The sequence below is a fragment of the Andrographis paniculata genome, unplaced genomic scaffold (genome assembly GCF_009805555.1).
Source record: "Andrographis paniculata isolate CXL003 unplaced genomic scaffold, ASM980555v1 Contig57END, whole genome shotgun sequence".
Classification (NCBI taxonomy): domain Eukaryota; kingdom Viridiplantae; phylum Streptophyta; class Magnoliopsida; order Lamiales; family Acanthaceae; genus Andrographis; species Andrographis paniculata.
Window position 1 is genome coordinate 2,074,901 of NW_026137592.1, and position 14,734 is coordinate 2,089,634.

The following is a 14,734-nucleotide window of genomic DNA, read 5'->3' on the forward strand; positions in this document are numbered from 1 at the left end:
TTTTCATTATTATTACGCGTCACTTTTTTTTACACTAATATACTCACAAGTGCAAAAAAATTATTTATTCATACTTTTTGCCAACTATCAATATAATATCAATATTTCTTAAATCTTGTATCCAATATAGTAAGACTATACTTTTGAACGAATGAAGTATATAAAATAATTTTTATATATAATAATACTCAAACACACTTGTAACCCATATATATACATACATACATACATACACAATAGAATAATATATATATAATAATAATACCCAAACACACTTGTAACCCAAACATATATATATATATATATACACAATAGTTTTTATATATAATAATACCCAAACACGCTTGTAAAGTTGTACATGTTACCCACATATATATATATATATATATAATTCTCCGTCTCCCTTCTAATAATCTATTCAATTTTTTATTTTAGTATATTCTATAACAAAATATTTATTTTTTTTTAGTAGCTGTACTTTCTATTAACATTAAAAATATTATTACAATTTACAATATATTACACAAATGTCATTACTTTTATATCACACAGTATTAATAAACCTATTTTAGTTTTTTCTACTTTATTCATATCATACCCTAATATAATACTAATATTTTCAAAACTTCGTGTAAAAAATAAAACAAATACATAAATAAGAGACGGATGGAGTAAAAATTAGCGACAAAGATAACTAATATCTCTATTAGTTATTGTTAATAAATTTATACATGCTATCAGTACAAACCATTCTTCCTCCACGGTATATATTGTAAGATTTGTATATCAATATTTTCATATGATTATTATTATTATTATTGCAATATAAAGATTTATATCACCCCTTATGATCATAAATGTATAAATGCATCTGGAATTCTTAGGTTTGAAAAGAAAAATAATTAAAGGCAATAATGCCACCAATCAAAGGCAAAATAAGACAACATTGAAATATCTAAAAATCAAGAATCAGACCTGTGAAATAAATTAATATAAATATACAATCACTTGAAATTGACCCTGTCAAAATTCGCATTAAATGATAGAAATTGGAACTTACAAAATTTCAAATCAGTCGCTAAATATAAACATTCTAGCATCTAGAAGATATCAAATGATTACATACATTGTTATATCACTTTCTCCGTCACCATCTATTATGTTATAATCTCCGCATTTTATATCCTATATGCATTATTAATATATTTGTATAAAAGTAACAATGTGATGGTAAAATAAAAATATTTGTGAAAAAAAAGAATATTTAATAAAATAATTATTTTATAATTGAACAATCTAAAATAAATTTATATATATATTCTAATTGGATGAAATAATATATGTTTTTTTAAAAGATTACAAAAATTATATATAATAAAATATTAAAACTAAGGGTATGTTTATTCAACCACAAATTTGAGATTGTCCACCGTTTTGCAGACAAGATGCAGGTTTTATTTTTTTAAAAAAAAATAAATTAAAATATAATTGAATATTTATTATAATTATAAGGAAAAAATATATATACAATATATATATATATACTATTCTGGAGAAAATAAAATTTTGTATGATATAAATAAATAAAAATTTAAATATATATGTTGGATATAATATAAATTTATAATCAAATCATACAATATAAATTTTATCAATTAAATTTAATACACAAACTCTGACCAAACCTAAACACAAAAGAAACAATAAAAATTTAAACTCATTTCACAATTCAAATAAAAACCAAACTTAAACCCAAATTTGCCCTACCACAAAGAAACACACCCTAAATTTCATCTAAACATTGATATATTCAAAATGTTATTAATAATAATTTATATAAAATGATCATAATTATACAACACAACCATAATCATCACTCTCACACAAACTGATCAAGATACTCATCTGCAGTGGTGTAGTTGATCTCAGGATACAGCTCTGAAGCCTCCACCCCAAAAGATGGCTCGATTTCAAAGTAGGTTTGATCACCATTCACATAAATGGAGTGCAGGATCGCCAGATAGAAATTTGATGGAACAGATGATTCTGCAATCCCCAACCAGATTTAATGAAGCAAATCCATTAATTATCAGCAGCAATTCGAAGAAATTAGGGCTTAAGATCGATCTAACCTTCAATCTGCTTCAGGAGTTGCTCCTCAGGGACATACACTTTCTCGAGGCTCTTACCGATCTTCTTCTCCCACAGTGCAACAATTTCGTTGAAGGAATAGATGTTCTTCGGCGGTTTGATGTAGAGGATTTTGTTCAGTGTTCTCGGATCGTCCACTGCTTTGATTGTGTATGCGCCAATGTCTCGTTCATCAACGAAAACAGCTGGAAGGAATCGAAACTGCTGCTGTTACAAATACAAATACAATCGTGCAATTTGTTTGTGTATTTGGTGTAATTGATGCATACCTTTGGGATTTCCATCTCCTACTATGGTCACTTTGTCTCTAGGCGGAGCTGTGGCGTAGATCTCCTGCGACAGCGTCGCGAGAGAATATCCGGCGAAGAAATTGGATGCGACAATTGTGTGAGGAATTCCTTCTGCTTCGATAGCACGCCGGATTTGAGATTTGCTTTCGAATATAGTCTTCGCAGGTTCAACACCGCGCGAGCGATCCGCGTCGTTGCCGAATTCGGAAGGTAAGAATCTCTGCAGACAATAGTGATGGAAGAAGATGATTGATTCTCTGTTTTTGGTGGTGGAATTTAAACAATTATCCCCAATTTCACGAGCGGTTATCGTTGAATCGGAAGTTCCTAGACCTAATCCCCAAATTTCAGAAACAAAAACACCAGAAGAGTTGAAGCTTAACGACGGAAAAATAAAAAAATCGGACGAACCTTAACATTTCCAGCCTCCTTAATTGCAGCGATGATCTTAAATTGATCAGCCAGCTGCAACGGGCCTACAGCCGATATAACCACATCCACCTGCTTAATCGCGGTCACCAAACTCTCGTGGTCATTCAAATCGCCCTGCAGTTTTCCCAAGCATAACCAGACACCAAAAAATGAAAAACATCAACCAGTTATTCACGCAGACAGAGACGAGATGGAACGGCGCAAATGATTAATACACATACATAAAGAATGGTGACTCCAGAATTCTTAAATCCTTCGACGATTTTTCCTTTTACAGGATCAGAAACAGAATTCTCTCTAATCAACGCAAATGTCGGGTGGCCAGACCTCGAGCTCGCTTCCACGATGAACTTTCCGATGTAGCCAGTTCCTCCGATGATCAGAATCCTGCTCTTCTCCGCCATTTTTGCTCCGCAGATTCTTCCTGAAGCTTTTCAGATACTTGAAAATACACTCTGCAAAATAGTCAAGCGCGCGACTGATATTTATATAGCACCGTGCTCTTCCATGTCACGCTTTGATTTGATTGTCTTTTTTTTTTTTTTTTTTTTTTTTAATAAAATATATATATTTTTTCATTTTGATCCAATCTCAAAATAAAGTATTACTCCCTCTGTCCGGATACAGAGATTTTAGGAGGGATGTAATTAGTAGATAATTAAAAAGGTATCAGTAAAAATAATTATCTATAATATATATAATTATAAATTAAGATTAAGATAACTAATTAGTTTAATTAAAATTAATAAAATTAAAAAAATTTAAAATGAGATTAAAGTGTATAATCATTTTCCAAAAAAGAAAAGTGACATGATATGTGGAACGAACAGAAACGGCAACGTGGACATAGTATCCGAGACGGATGGAGTATTTATTAGTAATTGTATTATCTATTTAGTATTAAAACTATATGAATAACTTACATTATCCTTTATCTGTGTTTCTTAACAAGTTATTTATTTGTTTTGCGTCTATTTAGCATTAAAAATATTGTTATAATGGTATAATATCTTATATAATATTTGTATTATAAAATAAAAATAAAAATATTTTTATTTTTTTTTAATTTGTACTTATGTATGAATATAATAGTAATATTTAAAATTTGACAATACAATATTGTCTAGACGCTCTTATGTCTACAATGATAGAGTTAAAATCACTAATTTAGTTATAAATTAAAAAACAATGAATAGAGATAATATGATAAAAATAGTGATATTTATTGTAAATAAATATTGAACGAATGATAATAATTAAATATTAATTTATTAAGTTTATCAAACAATAGTAATTAAATAAAATTAACGAGCAAAATAAAATGAAAAATAAGATTAAAATTGTCCAATGTGGAAATAACAAATTCAAATGTTTATGTACAAAAAGAAGTATATTAGGTTCTCCCGTATTTTTATTTATGATGAAAAAATATTTTCCAACGAGATCAAATTTGATTCTAGTAATGTTACGTATAGCTCTCATCGTTCGTGCATCGATATTATTTTATTTATGATGAAAAATATGAATAATACAGAGTGTGTTTCTTTCAACTCCAAATTTGAGATTGTCCACTATTTGGCCGACAAGTTTCAATTTAAAATATAATTAAAATATTTATTATAGTTATAGGGTAAAAAAATACATATAATGTATATATTATTTTTGTAAAAAATAAAATTTTCTATAATATAAAGAAATAAAAATTTTTATATATATATTAGGTATAAAATAAATTCATAATAAAATCATACAATATAAATTTTATTAATTAATACACATCAAAATTCTTCAAATCCCAACAAAACTCAAACACAAAAGAAACAACAAAATTTAAATTATTTTAAAATTGAAATAAAAACCAAACTCAAACTCAAATTTTTCCAAACCCCCCCTAAAGAAACACACCCATAATTAAACACATCTATTATACTACCTCCGTCCCATATAAGAAATATCAATTTGCTATTTGTACGTAGTTTTAGAAATATTATTATTATATTGGGATATAGTATGAATAAAATAGAAATGACTAAAATAACCTTATTAATACGTGTGATATAAAAATAATGGCATTTGTGTAATATATTGTAAGTTGTAAGGGTATTTGGAATGTTAGGTAGATAGTATAGTTACTAAAAAAAATTAAAATTGATACTTTGTTATGGGACAAATTAAAATGAAAAAATAGATATTTTGTTATGAGACGAGAGAGTATAAAGAAAATATAATAAACCAACAAAAAAAAATGGAAATTTGAATCTTACATACAATATACAATAGAAAAAAACCAAATACTGGAAAGAACGTATCTGGTTTATTTTGAGTCCAAATTCTTAATCAATATAATAAACCAGTTGCGTAAGGGATAGTCTGGTGAGGTAAGGGTTGGATTTGTCATCGTGAAATCATGAGTTCAAACCCCCGACGCCTCAAGCACTTTCGGGTAACGGGTTCTCACGTCATAAGTAAAATATATATATATATATAATAAACCAACAAAAAAAAATGGAAATCTGAATCTTACATACAATATACAATAGAAAAAAACCAAATAGTGGGAAGAATGTATCTGACTTATTTTGAGTCCAAATTCTTAATCACTTAAGTTGGGTATCAATTTTTTATTTATTTACTTTTTTTCGATTTACTTTTATTATATTTATCTTTTTCAAATTTCATCGCATCGGTTAAGCTAATTATATTTTCATATAGGGTAAAATATATACTAACTCAATCGGATCGCGTCAATTTCAAATGTGAAATTTTGACATAGATATAATATACTCCCTCCGTCCACAAACTAATGTCCTATTTTTTTTTATTTGGGACGTTCAATAATTATTGTCCTTTTTAAAAAAAAAAAATTTTTTACATTTTTACCCTTCATTCATTTATTACTTTTAATTTATACCATACAATTATGGGAAAATTTGTCAATTCATAATAAAAAAACAATTACCTAAAAAACCGTTCAAATATACTTTAGGACAGTAGAAATTGGACGGAGGAGTAGTATTTTTGTTGTAAGATCATAGTGTAATAAAGAAACTAAAACCAAATTAATTAAACAAAGCTGAAATTGTAAGTTAAAAGAGAAGAATCGACGAGTTTATTTGAAAGTGAAAGAATAGCATAGTTAATTAGTTATGAATGCGGACCTGATTTCGTCTAAGTTCAACTATGATTATTTAATCGGCACCTGATATCGACCACTACTAATTACATAAGGATAACGGTCCAATTCTAACCCAGTGTTTAGCGTGTTCAAATTTGTGTCTGACTCATTATTATTATTATTATTATTATTATTATTATTATTAAATCTATCTAAAATCTTTAAACTCAAATTTTATTTATTATTTTTAAATATATATATTTTTTAAATCCACATTTTCTTTTCAGATCAATTCAAAACTCCACACTTTGTTTAGAGAAATTTTTGGAGGATTTAGAAGTTTTGGAAATTTTAAAATTAATATTTTATGGTAAAAAAAAAAATAAATTAATTTAATATATATATATATATTAAAAAATAGTGTCAAAGTTTAAAGTTAGTGCACATCCCACAAACTAGGCCTCACAAAATAAGTTATACTAGAGAAACCATATATGGCAGATAAAATTCGAATGAGTCAAATTTAAATTCATGACTTTATGGTCACAAGTCCACCGATTACTATCATATCATCTCTTGGGACACATTTGATCATTTGTATTTTGAATTGAAAGTTTGTCGAGTAGTATTGTTAACATATATATATATATATATTATGTGAGCGTCGACATTCACTTAGTTATTAGGAAAAAAAAATAAAAAGTAACGTTGGCCAGATGGTATTCCGTTAAGCAACACTATAAAGGAAAAAAAAAAATCGAAGGACACCAAAGAATACGTAATTCTATGAAAGAACAAAATAAACATAAAATTTAATGGAGGAAAAAGATTCGGCAAAACTCCGGCGACCAATCGATCACGGAGGAAAATATAAAATGTGAGAGTGAACGCACCCAAATTTATCGCATCGTCGGTCATTCGATTGGGCTTGGGTCGGGCCGGGTCATGTTCGATGGGTAGGATCGATTGAAGTATGTTAACATCTTCGTCTTTATATATAATCCTCAAAAATCTTATAACTAAATAAATTCTGAAAATTACTAAGGGTGTGTTTGAATGGGGGATTGGATTTTAAATCCACTGTTCATCGTATATTTTTTCCAAAAATATCAAATCAAACACCTATTTTTTATTTTTGATATTATACTAAAAATCGATTTTGCATTCAAAATATCACATCAACACCTATTTATATCATATTATACAACTATTCAAATTTAAAATTTTTACTTTTTAAATTCTAACTTAAAATCCAAACCCCAAACAAACACACTGATTTAAATGTTAAGTTACATATATACATACACACATATATCATTCAATTCAATTATGTGTTCAATAACTTCATAAAATAAAATAAAATAAAATAAAAAGGAATAAGTCCATAATTTGATTTGATGACAGAGTCTAAAAATTCCAAAGATTATATTTTTGTGTGTTGTACAAAGATACCTGTGTTGGTAATAATATAAAAGATTTTTTAAAAAATGAACGAATATATATTACATTATGTGTTAAATGGTTTACTTTTTAAACATGAATGATATATGTGTTAAATGGTTGACTTTTTAAAACATGAATGATATATATTACATTAATGTTTGTATATGTGTATTTTTTAATAATATTTATAAGAAATTGTTTCATTCAGAAATGCCGAATCAGCGGTGATTGTTGTAACACAATGTTCTTATTATTTCACACAAATCAAACCATCCCTATACACACATTTGATCTTAATCAGCTCGAACCATCATCGTCCCTTGCACACGACCGGCGGCCGCCGCTGCCACCGCCACCGCCGCCGCCGACTCGGCATCCATGCCGTCGAGGATTTTCTGGGTCGGAATCGCTCGACTCCACGAGAAGTCCTCTAAGGCACCGTCTCCGCACCCGGGGCTCGTACGTAAGCTTCTCCGGCCGAGCCACATTGAACTCGGCCTTTTGCACAGTCTCCGTGCTCGGTTTTGGTTCCTTCGCGATGAGTTGTGCCATAGCCATGTGAACTCCCGGGTTCCTCTCGGTTATCGACGTGTTGACGACGATCGTGTTGTTGATCGCTTGCACGTTGTTGTTCACGTACGCCTCCGGTCGATTTCGATTAGCATTCGCTTCGTTTTTGTCATCGTCGTTCTTGTTTTTTTCGTCGTTGCTTTGGTCGATCTTGTAGCCCCGGCGGATCGGGACGAGCCCTTCGGACGAATTAGGCCCCATTTGCATTACGGCTCCCCTGTTTTCTCCGGCGAGCGTTATGACGCTGACGGGGTGGTCGGGAGCGGCGAATTTGGGATCGCCGACGCGGTTGACGAGCGTTTTGATGTCGTCCCTTATGTCCTTATGCATTGGGTCACGTATTTCCGCGACTCCGGCCGGTTTTGGAACTTCGGTCTTTTCGTCGATGGCTGTGGCGTCGGCGCGTGATTCAGTGATCTGACCGTTGTTGATTTCTTTCACTTCTTTGATTTCTTCGGGATTTGACGACGACTCGAGTTTCGTTTTGATATCTCCGGGGATGTCTTGAGACGAGGTTTTCGGCTCTTTCGGCGATTTTGCGGATTTCGGAGAGTCGGAGGATGTTTGTTTAGGAGAGCGGAGCGGCGAGGCCTTTTTTGGCGCGGACGGTGCGCGGGAAGGCGACGACGGGACGGATCGTGGCCGAGGAGACAGCGTGCGCGGAGGAGGCGATCGGGATTGCGGCATGCGGCGGGAGGACGATGCCGACGACGGCGGGGATCGAGCAGCCGGCGACAAGGATTGAGGCCGGATTTTATTGACACTCGTTTCGTCTTTCGTCGATTGCGTTGATGACGATGATGGAGGAGCCGGCGACGGCCGTGGCGGCTCAGCCTTTTTCGGTGGGGCGGTGGCAGCCGGAGATGATGACTGAGGCCGGTTTTTAGCGGTGTTCGTTTCGTTAGTCGACAATGATGGTGGCGACGGCAACGGCGACGGCTGCTCGGCCTTGGCGGCGGCAGGAGTAGGGGTTGATTGGTCGGCATTGCCGATTTCAGGTGGCGGCGGCGGCGGCGCTGTTGCCGGCGGTCGGGAGGCGGGGCGGCGGCGGGAAGCCGGGAGCAAGGAGCGGAAGAAAGACATGGGGCGGGGATTTTAATTTAGGTGAATTAAAATGAGACAATAAATAAATATGTTATAAGTTTGGGGTTTAAAAGGCAAAGGGTTTATGATTTTGTGAACCTTTTCTTGGTTTATAGTTTTTGAGGGAATCAAGTTTAGAATCTGTGGGAAACTTAAATTGAGATTGTTGGAAGGTGTCGTGTAGTGAGTGGATTCTTGATTCCTATTAAAATTTGAAGAAAACTAATATGCTTGTTCAACATTTTAAATAAGGTATTAATTTAGTGTTTAAAATAAAATATGAATATTAAATGTAATAATTTTGATGTAGTAATAATGAATCAATAATATAGTATAAGATTCAATATAAAACCCAAACCCGTCCACACAAAAATTGCCAAAAATCTCTGTAAGGATGACCAGGTGTGTTGGGAGTGAATCACGTGAGCGTGAGATCAGGAGTTTAAATCTGGTGCTTATATACAGATCCATCTGCTATAAATGATTCACTTAGTGTAACTTTCATTGTTGAGCTTAATTTGCAAAATACTAGGTTCGATCAAAAGTGGGATGTTTATACACAAAAATTATAATAAAGACAGCACCACATATGAATTTATATAATTTTGGAAGCAAATATATATAAATAATTTTTAAAAATAATATTTTAACACAATAAAATAATCAAAAATATTTGGGCTTAGGAGGCAATTACCCCAAACTCGAGTTGTGATAGTGTGAACTGACTCAATTTCAAATTCATTAAATTGACCCTTCAGATCACCTGCCACACATGATTCGCCTAGTGTGATTTACGTGTCGAGAGGGTATTAGGTTCGGTCGATGGTTTACCATTTTTCTTCCAATAAAAATAAATAAATAAATGTGTTTACTTGTGAAATTTTGAGTTTTATTTTGAATAATGAAACTTTGAATTGAAATAATTGTCTTAATGTTATATAAATACACATATTGACGTGATATTCTAAATGTACAATTAAATTTTAATCTACTATAATAAATAAAAATCAATATTTGATTTGATATTTATTTTTAAAAAATTAAAATAATAAAATTATTATAAAACCTCTTAACTAAACACTATTTGATATTTATTTAACAAAAATTAGAATAATAAAATTCCCTTACTAAGATAGAATGACCAAAATAAAAGCACACGACAAGGACGACTCAAAGACAATCCAACGACCATATTTCCTACCCACATAACAAAAACTAAACACTCTCAAATAATTCAAAATATTCGGGTAGATTTTTCTCAAATATATATATATATATATTGAATTTAATATTTTTTTACTAATAATTAGTAAAGAAAATTTGATATTTTTTAATATTTAAAAATATACAAAATAAACTATGTTCGTCACGCAAATTTTTTGAATCTCGATTCCCCAAAAATAATAAATTAAACAATCTATGCAACCCAAAAAATTGATATATTACTATGCAACCCAAAAAATTGTTGCCCTAAAACAAGAAGATCGAGATGAAGCGACCTAACCACCCATCCATGATAATAATAAAATGTCGATCACTCCATAGCCTAACCCATCGTATTGAGGGATGAAACTAAGCGGGCCTCCAACCCCTAAAAAAATATACTCTCTCCGTCCCATATACTTTGAGCGTGTTACTGTAGATACGAGAATTTAGATAAATATAATTAATAGGTAATTAAGAAGTATATTAGTAGAAATAATTATTATTTAGTAAAAATAATTATAGATTAAGATTAAAATAAGTAAATAGCTTAATTAAGATTAAAAAAATTATAAAATTTAAAACTTAAAATGTGATTAAAGTACATAATCATATTTTCGAAAAAGAAAATGACAAGTTACGTGGGACAGACGAAAATAGAAAATAAGGACAAATTATGTGGAACGGAATGAGTAAAATTTTATAATTTTTTATTTTTATTTTTATTTTTATTTTTAATTTGGCCCCTTCCCTCCCCCAATTTTAATTTTTTAGTGCAAAAAAAAATTAAAAACATATGTAGTTTTATTGATTTGCACTTCTAGTTTTTTAAAAAAACATATATATAGTGAAAATATAAAAATATATGCAATTTTGGTAAGTAGTAGTATTTCTCTAAGCATTTAACTATTGTCATTTTTTTCTCCATTTCTTCTTTACATTGCGAAAAAACAAAAAAAAAAAAAAAAAACGTCATCGAATCAGTAAAAATTGTTGGAAGTCCCGTTTGCGGATATATAATTAATGGCTGAGTTTTCCTAAAAGTTCGAGCTTTTAGGTGAGACGGTCATTCAGCATCCGACAAAAATGAACTGAGATTTTGCCCGAGTTATTCCATTTCTTCTTCATGAGTTTCTATGTGAGAGTTTCGAGTGAATTTGGAGTTATTCCGATTAATTTTGGGTAAGAATTTTCTTGGGAGAGAGAGAGAGAGGGGATAGGGATTCTCCAGGAAAGCTGGAATATGCAATAAGAGTCAAGATATTATTGTATTTGTAGGGTCAAAAAATTCAAAGCATAAGAAAAAATGAAGAAGATGGATTCTGATTTTTTTTGAAGATACATATATATATATATATATATATATATCTAGATAGATTGAATTTGAAATGGAAGAAGAAATGGTATTGATTCTCGTCAAAATTAATTAATTAATGTAATCAAGATCTCTATATATCGAGGAGCATAAAGTATATATAACATTATTATCTACAAAAATGGTCGATCATTAATTCGATTCCAAACATGTAGAATAATATTATCCGCGGCTTAATTTCATCTTTATTAGCTCCTATATTCATGTACTTCGTTATTCATCCCATAGACATCGATGACTTCAATATATATATATATCTCATTTTGACAAATGGTTTTTTAAGATGAATAATTCGATCGTGATCTAGTCCACTATTATATTACACTACAATATGATTTTCTTTTTTTTTTTTTACTATACAATTGATTCATCGTTCTCAATAATAAATAATTATATAAAATATTACATCTAGTTATTATTTCATATCAAAACAACAAAAATTAAAATTTACAAAAAAAAAAAAAAGAAGAAGATAATTTCGAATATATATATATATTTTAATTCCAATCAAATCGCTGAATTATAAGTTCAACTATTATGCCAACTAAACGAGTACTGTACGAGTTTCTTTGGGATGTATAACTTTAAAGTTCTATAGTTTTTTTTTTTGGATGACGTGGGAACCTGCAGCCGCTATCCGAAAGTGCGTACTGGGTAAACCTCCGGCCGAACCTAATACCCTGCGAATCAAACCCGACGGGAAAGTCATACTAGGCGAACCATGCGTGGCAGGTGATTGAGGCGTCGAGGGTTTAAAAGTTCTATAGTTAATTGATTGTGGTGTGCTTCCATCATCAATTTTGTTTGGCAAAAAATCAACTTTATATTTCATGATGCATCAGAATATATCTGTGGCCAGATGGAAGAATCCATATTTATTTATTTATCTATCTGATCTTAATCGAACCAATGCAATGCAAGAACTCAACAAGCTTCTTCTTCTTAATAATAATAATAATAATAATAATAATAATAATAATAATGTGGGGGATCTAATCCCAAATCCTATTTCTTCATTTCCCACCAGCTATTTGCAATTCCTTATTTTGTAGTAATCCCACTTGTTTATGATCATATTATTATTATTGCTTCATCTGTTCCGGATATTTTGTCCGCTTCAGAATTTAGGAGGAATATAATTAGTAAATAATTAAAAATATATTAGTGAAAATAATTATAGATTAAGATAACTTATTAGCATAATTAGAATTAAAAAAAATTATAAACAAAATTTTTTTAAATAAGATTAAAAGTGTATAATAATCACCATTGAGATGGTTTAAAAATTATTCAAAACAACTTTGTTTCAAGGCCAGATAGTATGGGGATCAATTCAGCAAGTCAAACTTATTTTAACAGTTGTACATACATTTTTGAAATTATTTATTTTAACTTCTAGTTTTTCATATACTCTATAATTTAAATGAATTTATTTTGACAACTCTAATTATGTAATTTATAAGAAGAATTCCACTTGGTGATGACGATGACAATGGCGATAATGTATTATTATATTTAAGACAAGGAAAAAGGGGTTATTTTTGCAAGAATCAAGCAAACCCTTTGTCCCCTTCGTCTATATAATTTATCATTTCGCTCTCCACTTGTACACTTTCTGACTTTAACTTAGGACTATTTTAATCAAATCGCCTCTCTCTCTCTCTCTCTCTCTCTCTCTCTCTCTCTCTCTCTCTCTCTCTCTCTCTCTCTCTCTCTCTAGATATATATATATCTAGAGATATATAGAGAGAGAGAGAGAGAGAGAGAGAGAGAGAGAGAGAGAGAGAGAGAGAGAGAGAGAGAGACGATGTACTATACTGAATTTTTAACAGTAGCCATATGTGATGATAAGCATATATACAATATAATACTTATTCCAACAAGTATCATGTCTCTTTACCCCCCCGCCCCCCCCCCCCCCCCCCCCCCCCCCAACGCACCCTATATATATATGCAAGTGTTAAGACAATCTAGTCATTGAGACAAACTAGTGACACACTCGAAACAACAATTTGTGGATTATTATTGATTAGGGTTTTCTCAAAGAAATTAATCTTAATTTTCATGGCGTGGACGACGAAGCAGAACAAGCAGTTCGAGGAGGCGTTGGCGAGGTTCGACAAGGAGACACCGGACAGGTGGCAAAACATCGCGAGGGCCGTCGGAGGAGGCAAATCCGCCGAGGAAGTCCGGAGACATTACGAGGTTCTTCTTAAGGACATTATGCGGATCGAAGCGGACCAAGTCCCCATTCCCAATTACACTGCAACAAGACGATCTTCTTACACTACTGTTACCACCAATCAATATGATCACAGGTTAGCCAATCCATTCTTTTTTCTTTTTTTTTTTTTAAAAAAAAAAAGAAATTTGTAAGAAAAATTAATATAAGGGCACATGAAATATAATCCTTTTTTGGGGTTGTGGTTTAATTAATATATAGTACAATGTAACGGCACATTGCATATAATATTGAAGTAGATAAGATTTGTCACATGATGTATGAATTATGATCAAATTGATTTATTTATAAATTTGTTTCTACAAAATTCCTTCATTGATCCCAACGTTATATATATATATATGTATGTATGTATATATGATGATGACTGAGCAGACAGACAACAAACACAGCAGTTCCTGAAAAGTTGTGCTGCTGTAGGATAATAAAAACAATAATATCACAAAACAACCATATCCCTTGAGGATATTTTTTTTTATATAATTCTTCTTCTTAGAAATTTCATCAGATATTTATTTATACTTTCTTGCAAATACTTAAATTAATATTCAATTTTTAAATGATAAAAATAATAATGATTGATTTTTATTGCAGGCTTATGAAGAATCTGAAGCTCTACTGATCTCTCTCTCTCTCTCTCTCTCGTCAATGTGGGCTTTTTTTTTTTTTTTTTTTTTTTTTCTGGTAAAAATATGATCCAAGTGTTCATTCCCTCGTATTTGAACAAACCCTAAATGTGTGTTTGTTTGTTTGTTTAATCCAGTTTCTTCACACTCCAAATGTAATCTTGTAATATTGTACTGATTGTCTGATTCCGATGTTAAGTTATA

The 14,734-nt window shown here is 31.1% G+C and overlaps 3 protein-coding genes across 3 annotated transcripts; 1 reads left to right on the forward strand and 2 right to left on the reverse strand.

Annotated features, from left to right (window-relative positions):
• Positions 1-1,682: 1,682 nt before the first annotated feature.
• On the reverse strand, positions 1,683-3,326 carry LOC127257238 (isoflavone reductase-like protein). The gene is made up of 5 exons (XM_051283623.1): positions 3,095-3,326; positions 2,853-2,987; positions 2,421-2,661; positions 2,133-2,336; positions 1,683-2,046 (listed from the first exon to the last, which is right to left on the reverse strand). Exons 1-5 carry the CDS (start codon positions 3,275-3,277, stop codon positions 1,880-1,882), a joined length of 930 nt encoding a protein of 309 aa, XP_051139580.1. The 5' UTR covers positions 3,278-3,326; the 3' UTR covers positions 1,683-1,879.
• Positions 3,327-7,728: 4,402 nt separating this feature from the next.
• LOC127257229 (uncharacterized) lies at positions 7,729-9,084 on the reverse strand. Its single transcript, XM_051283616.1, has one exon. It carries the CDS (start codon positions 9,082-9,084, stop codon positions 7,729-7,731), a length of 1,356 nt encoding a protein of 451 aa, XP_051139573.1.
• Positions 9,085-13,621: 4,537 nt separating this feature from the next.
• Positions 13,622-14,721, forward strand: LOC127256876 (protein RADIALIS-like 4). Its single transcript, XM_051283098.1, has 2 exons — positions 13,622-13,980; positions 14,499-14,721. The coding sequence occupies exons 1-2, from the start codon at positions 13,727-13,729 to the stop codon at positions 14,524-14,526; spliced, it is 282 nt and encodes a 93-aa protein (XP_051139055.1). The 5' UTR covers positions 13,622-13,726; the 3' UTR covers positions 14,527-14,721.
• The last annotated feature ends 13 nt before the right edge of the window (positions 14,722-14,734 follow it).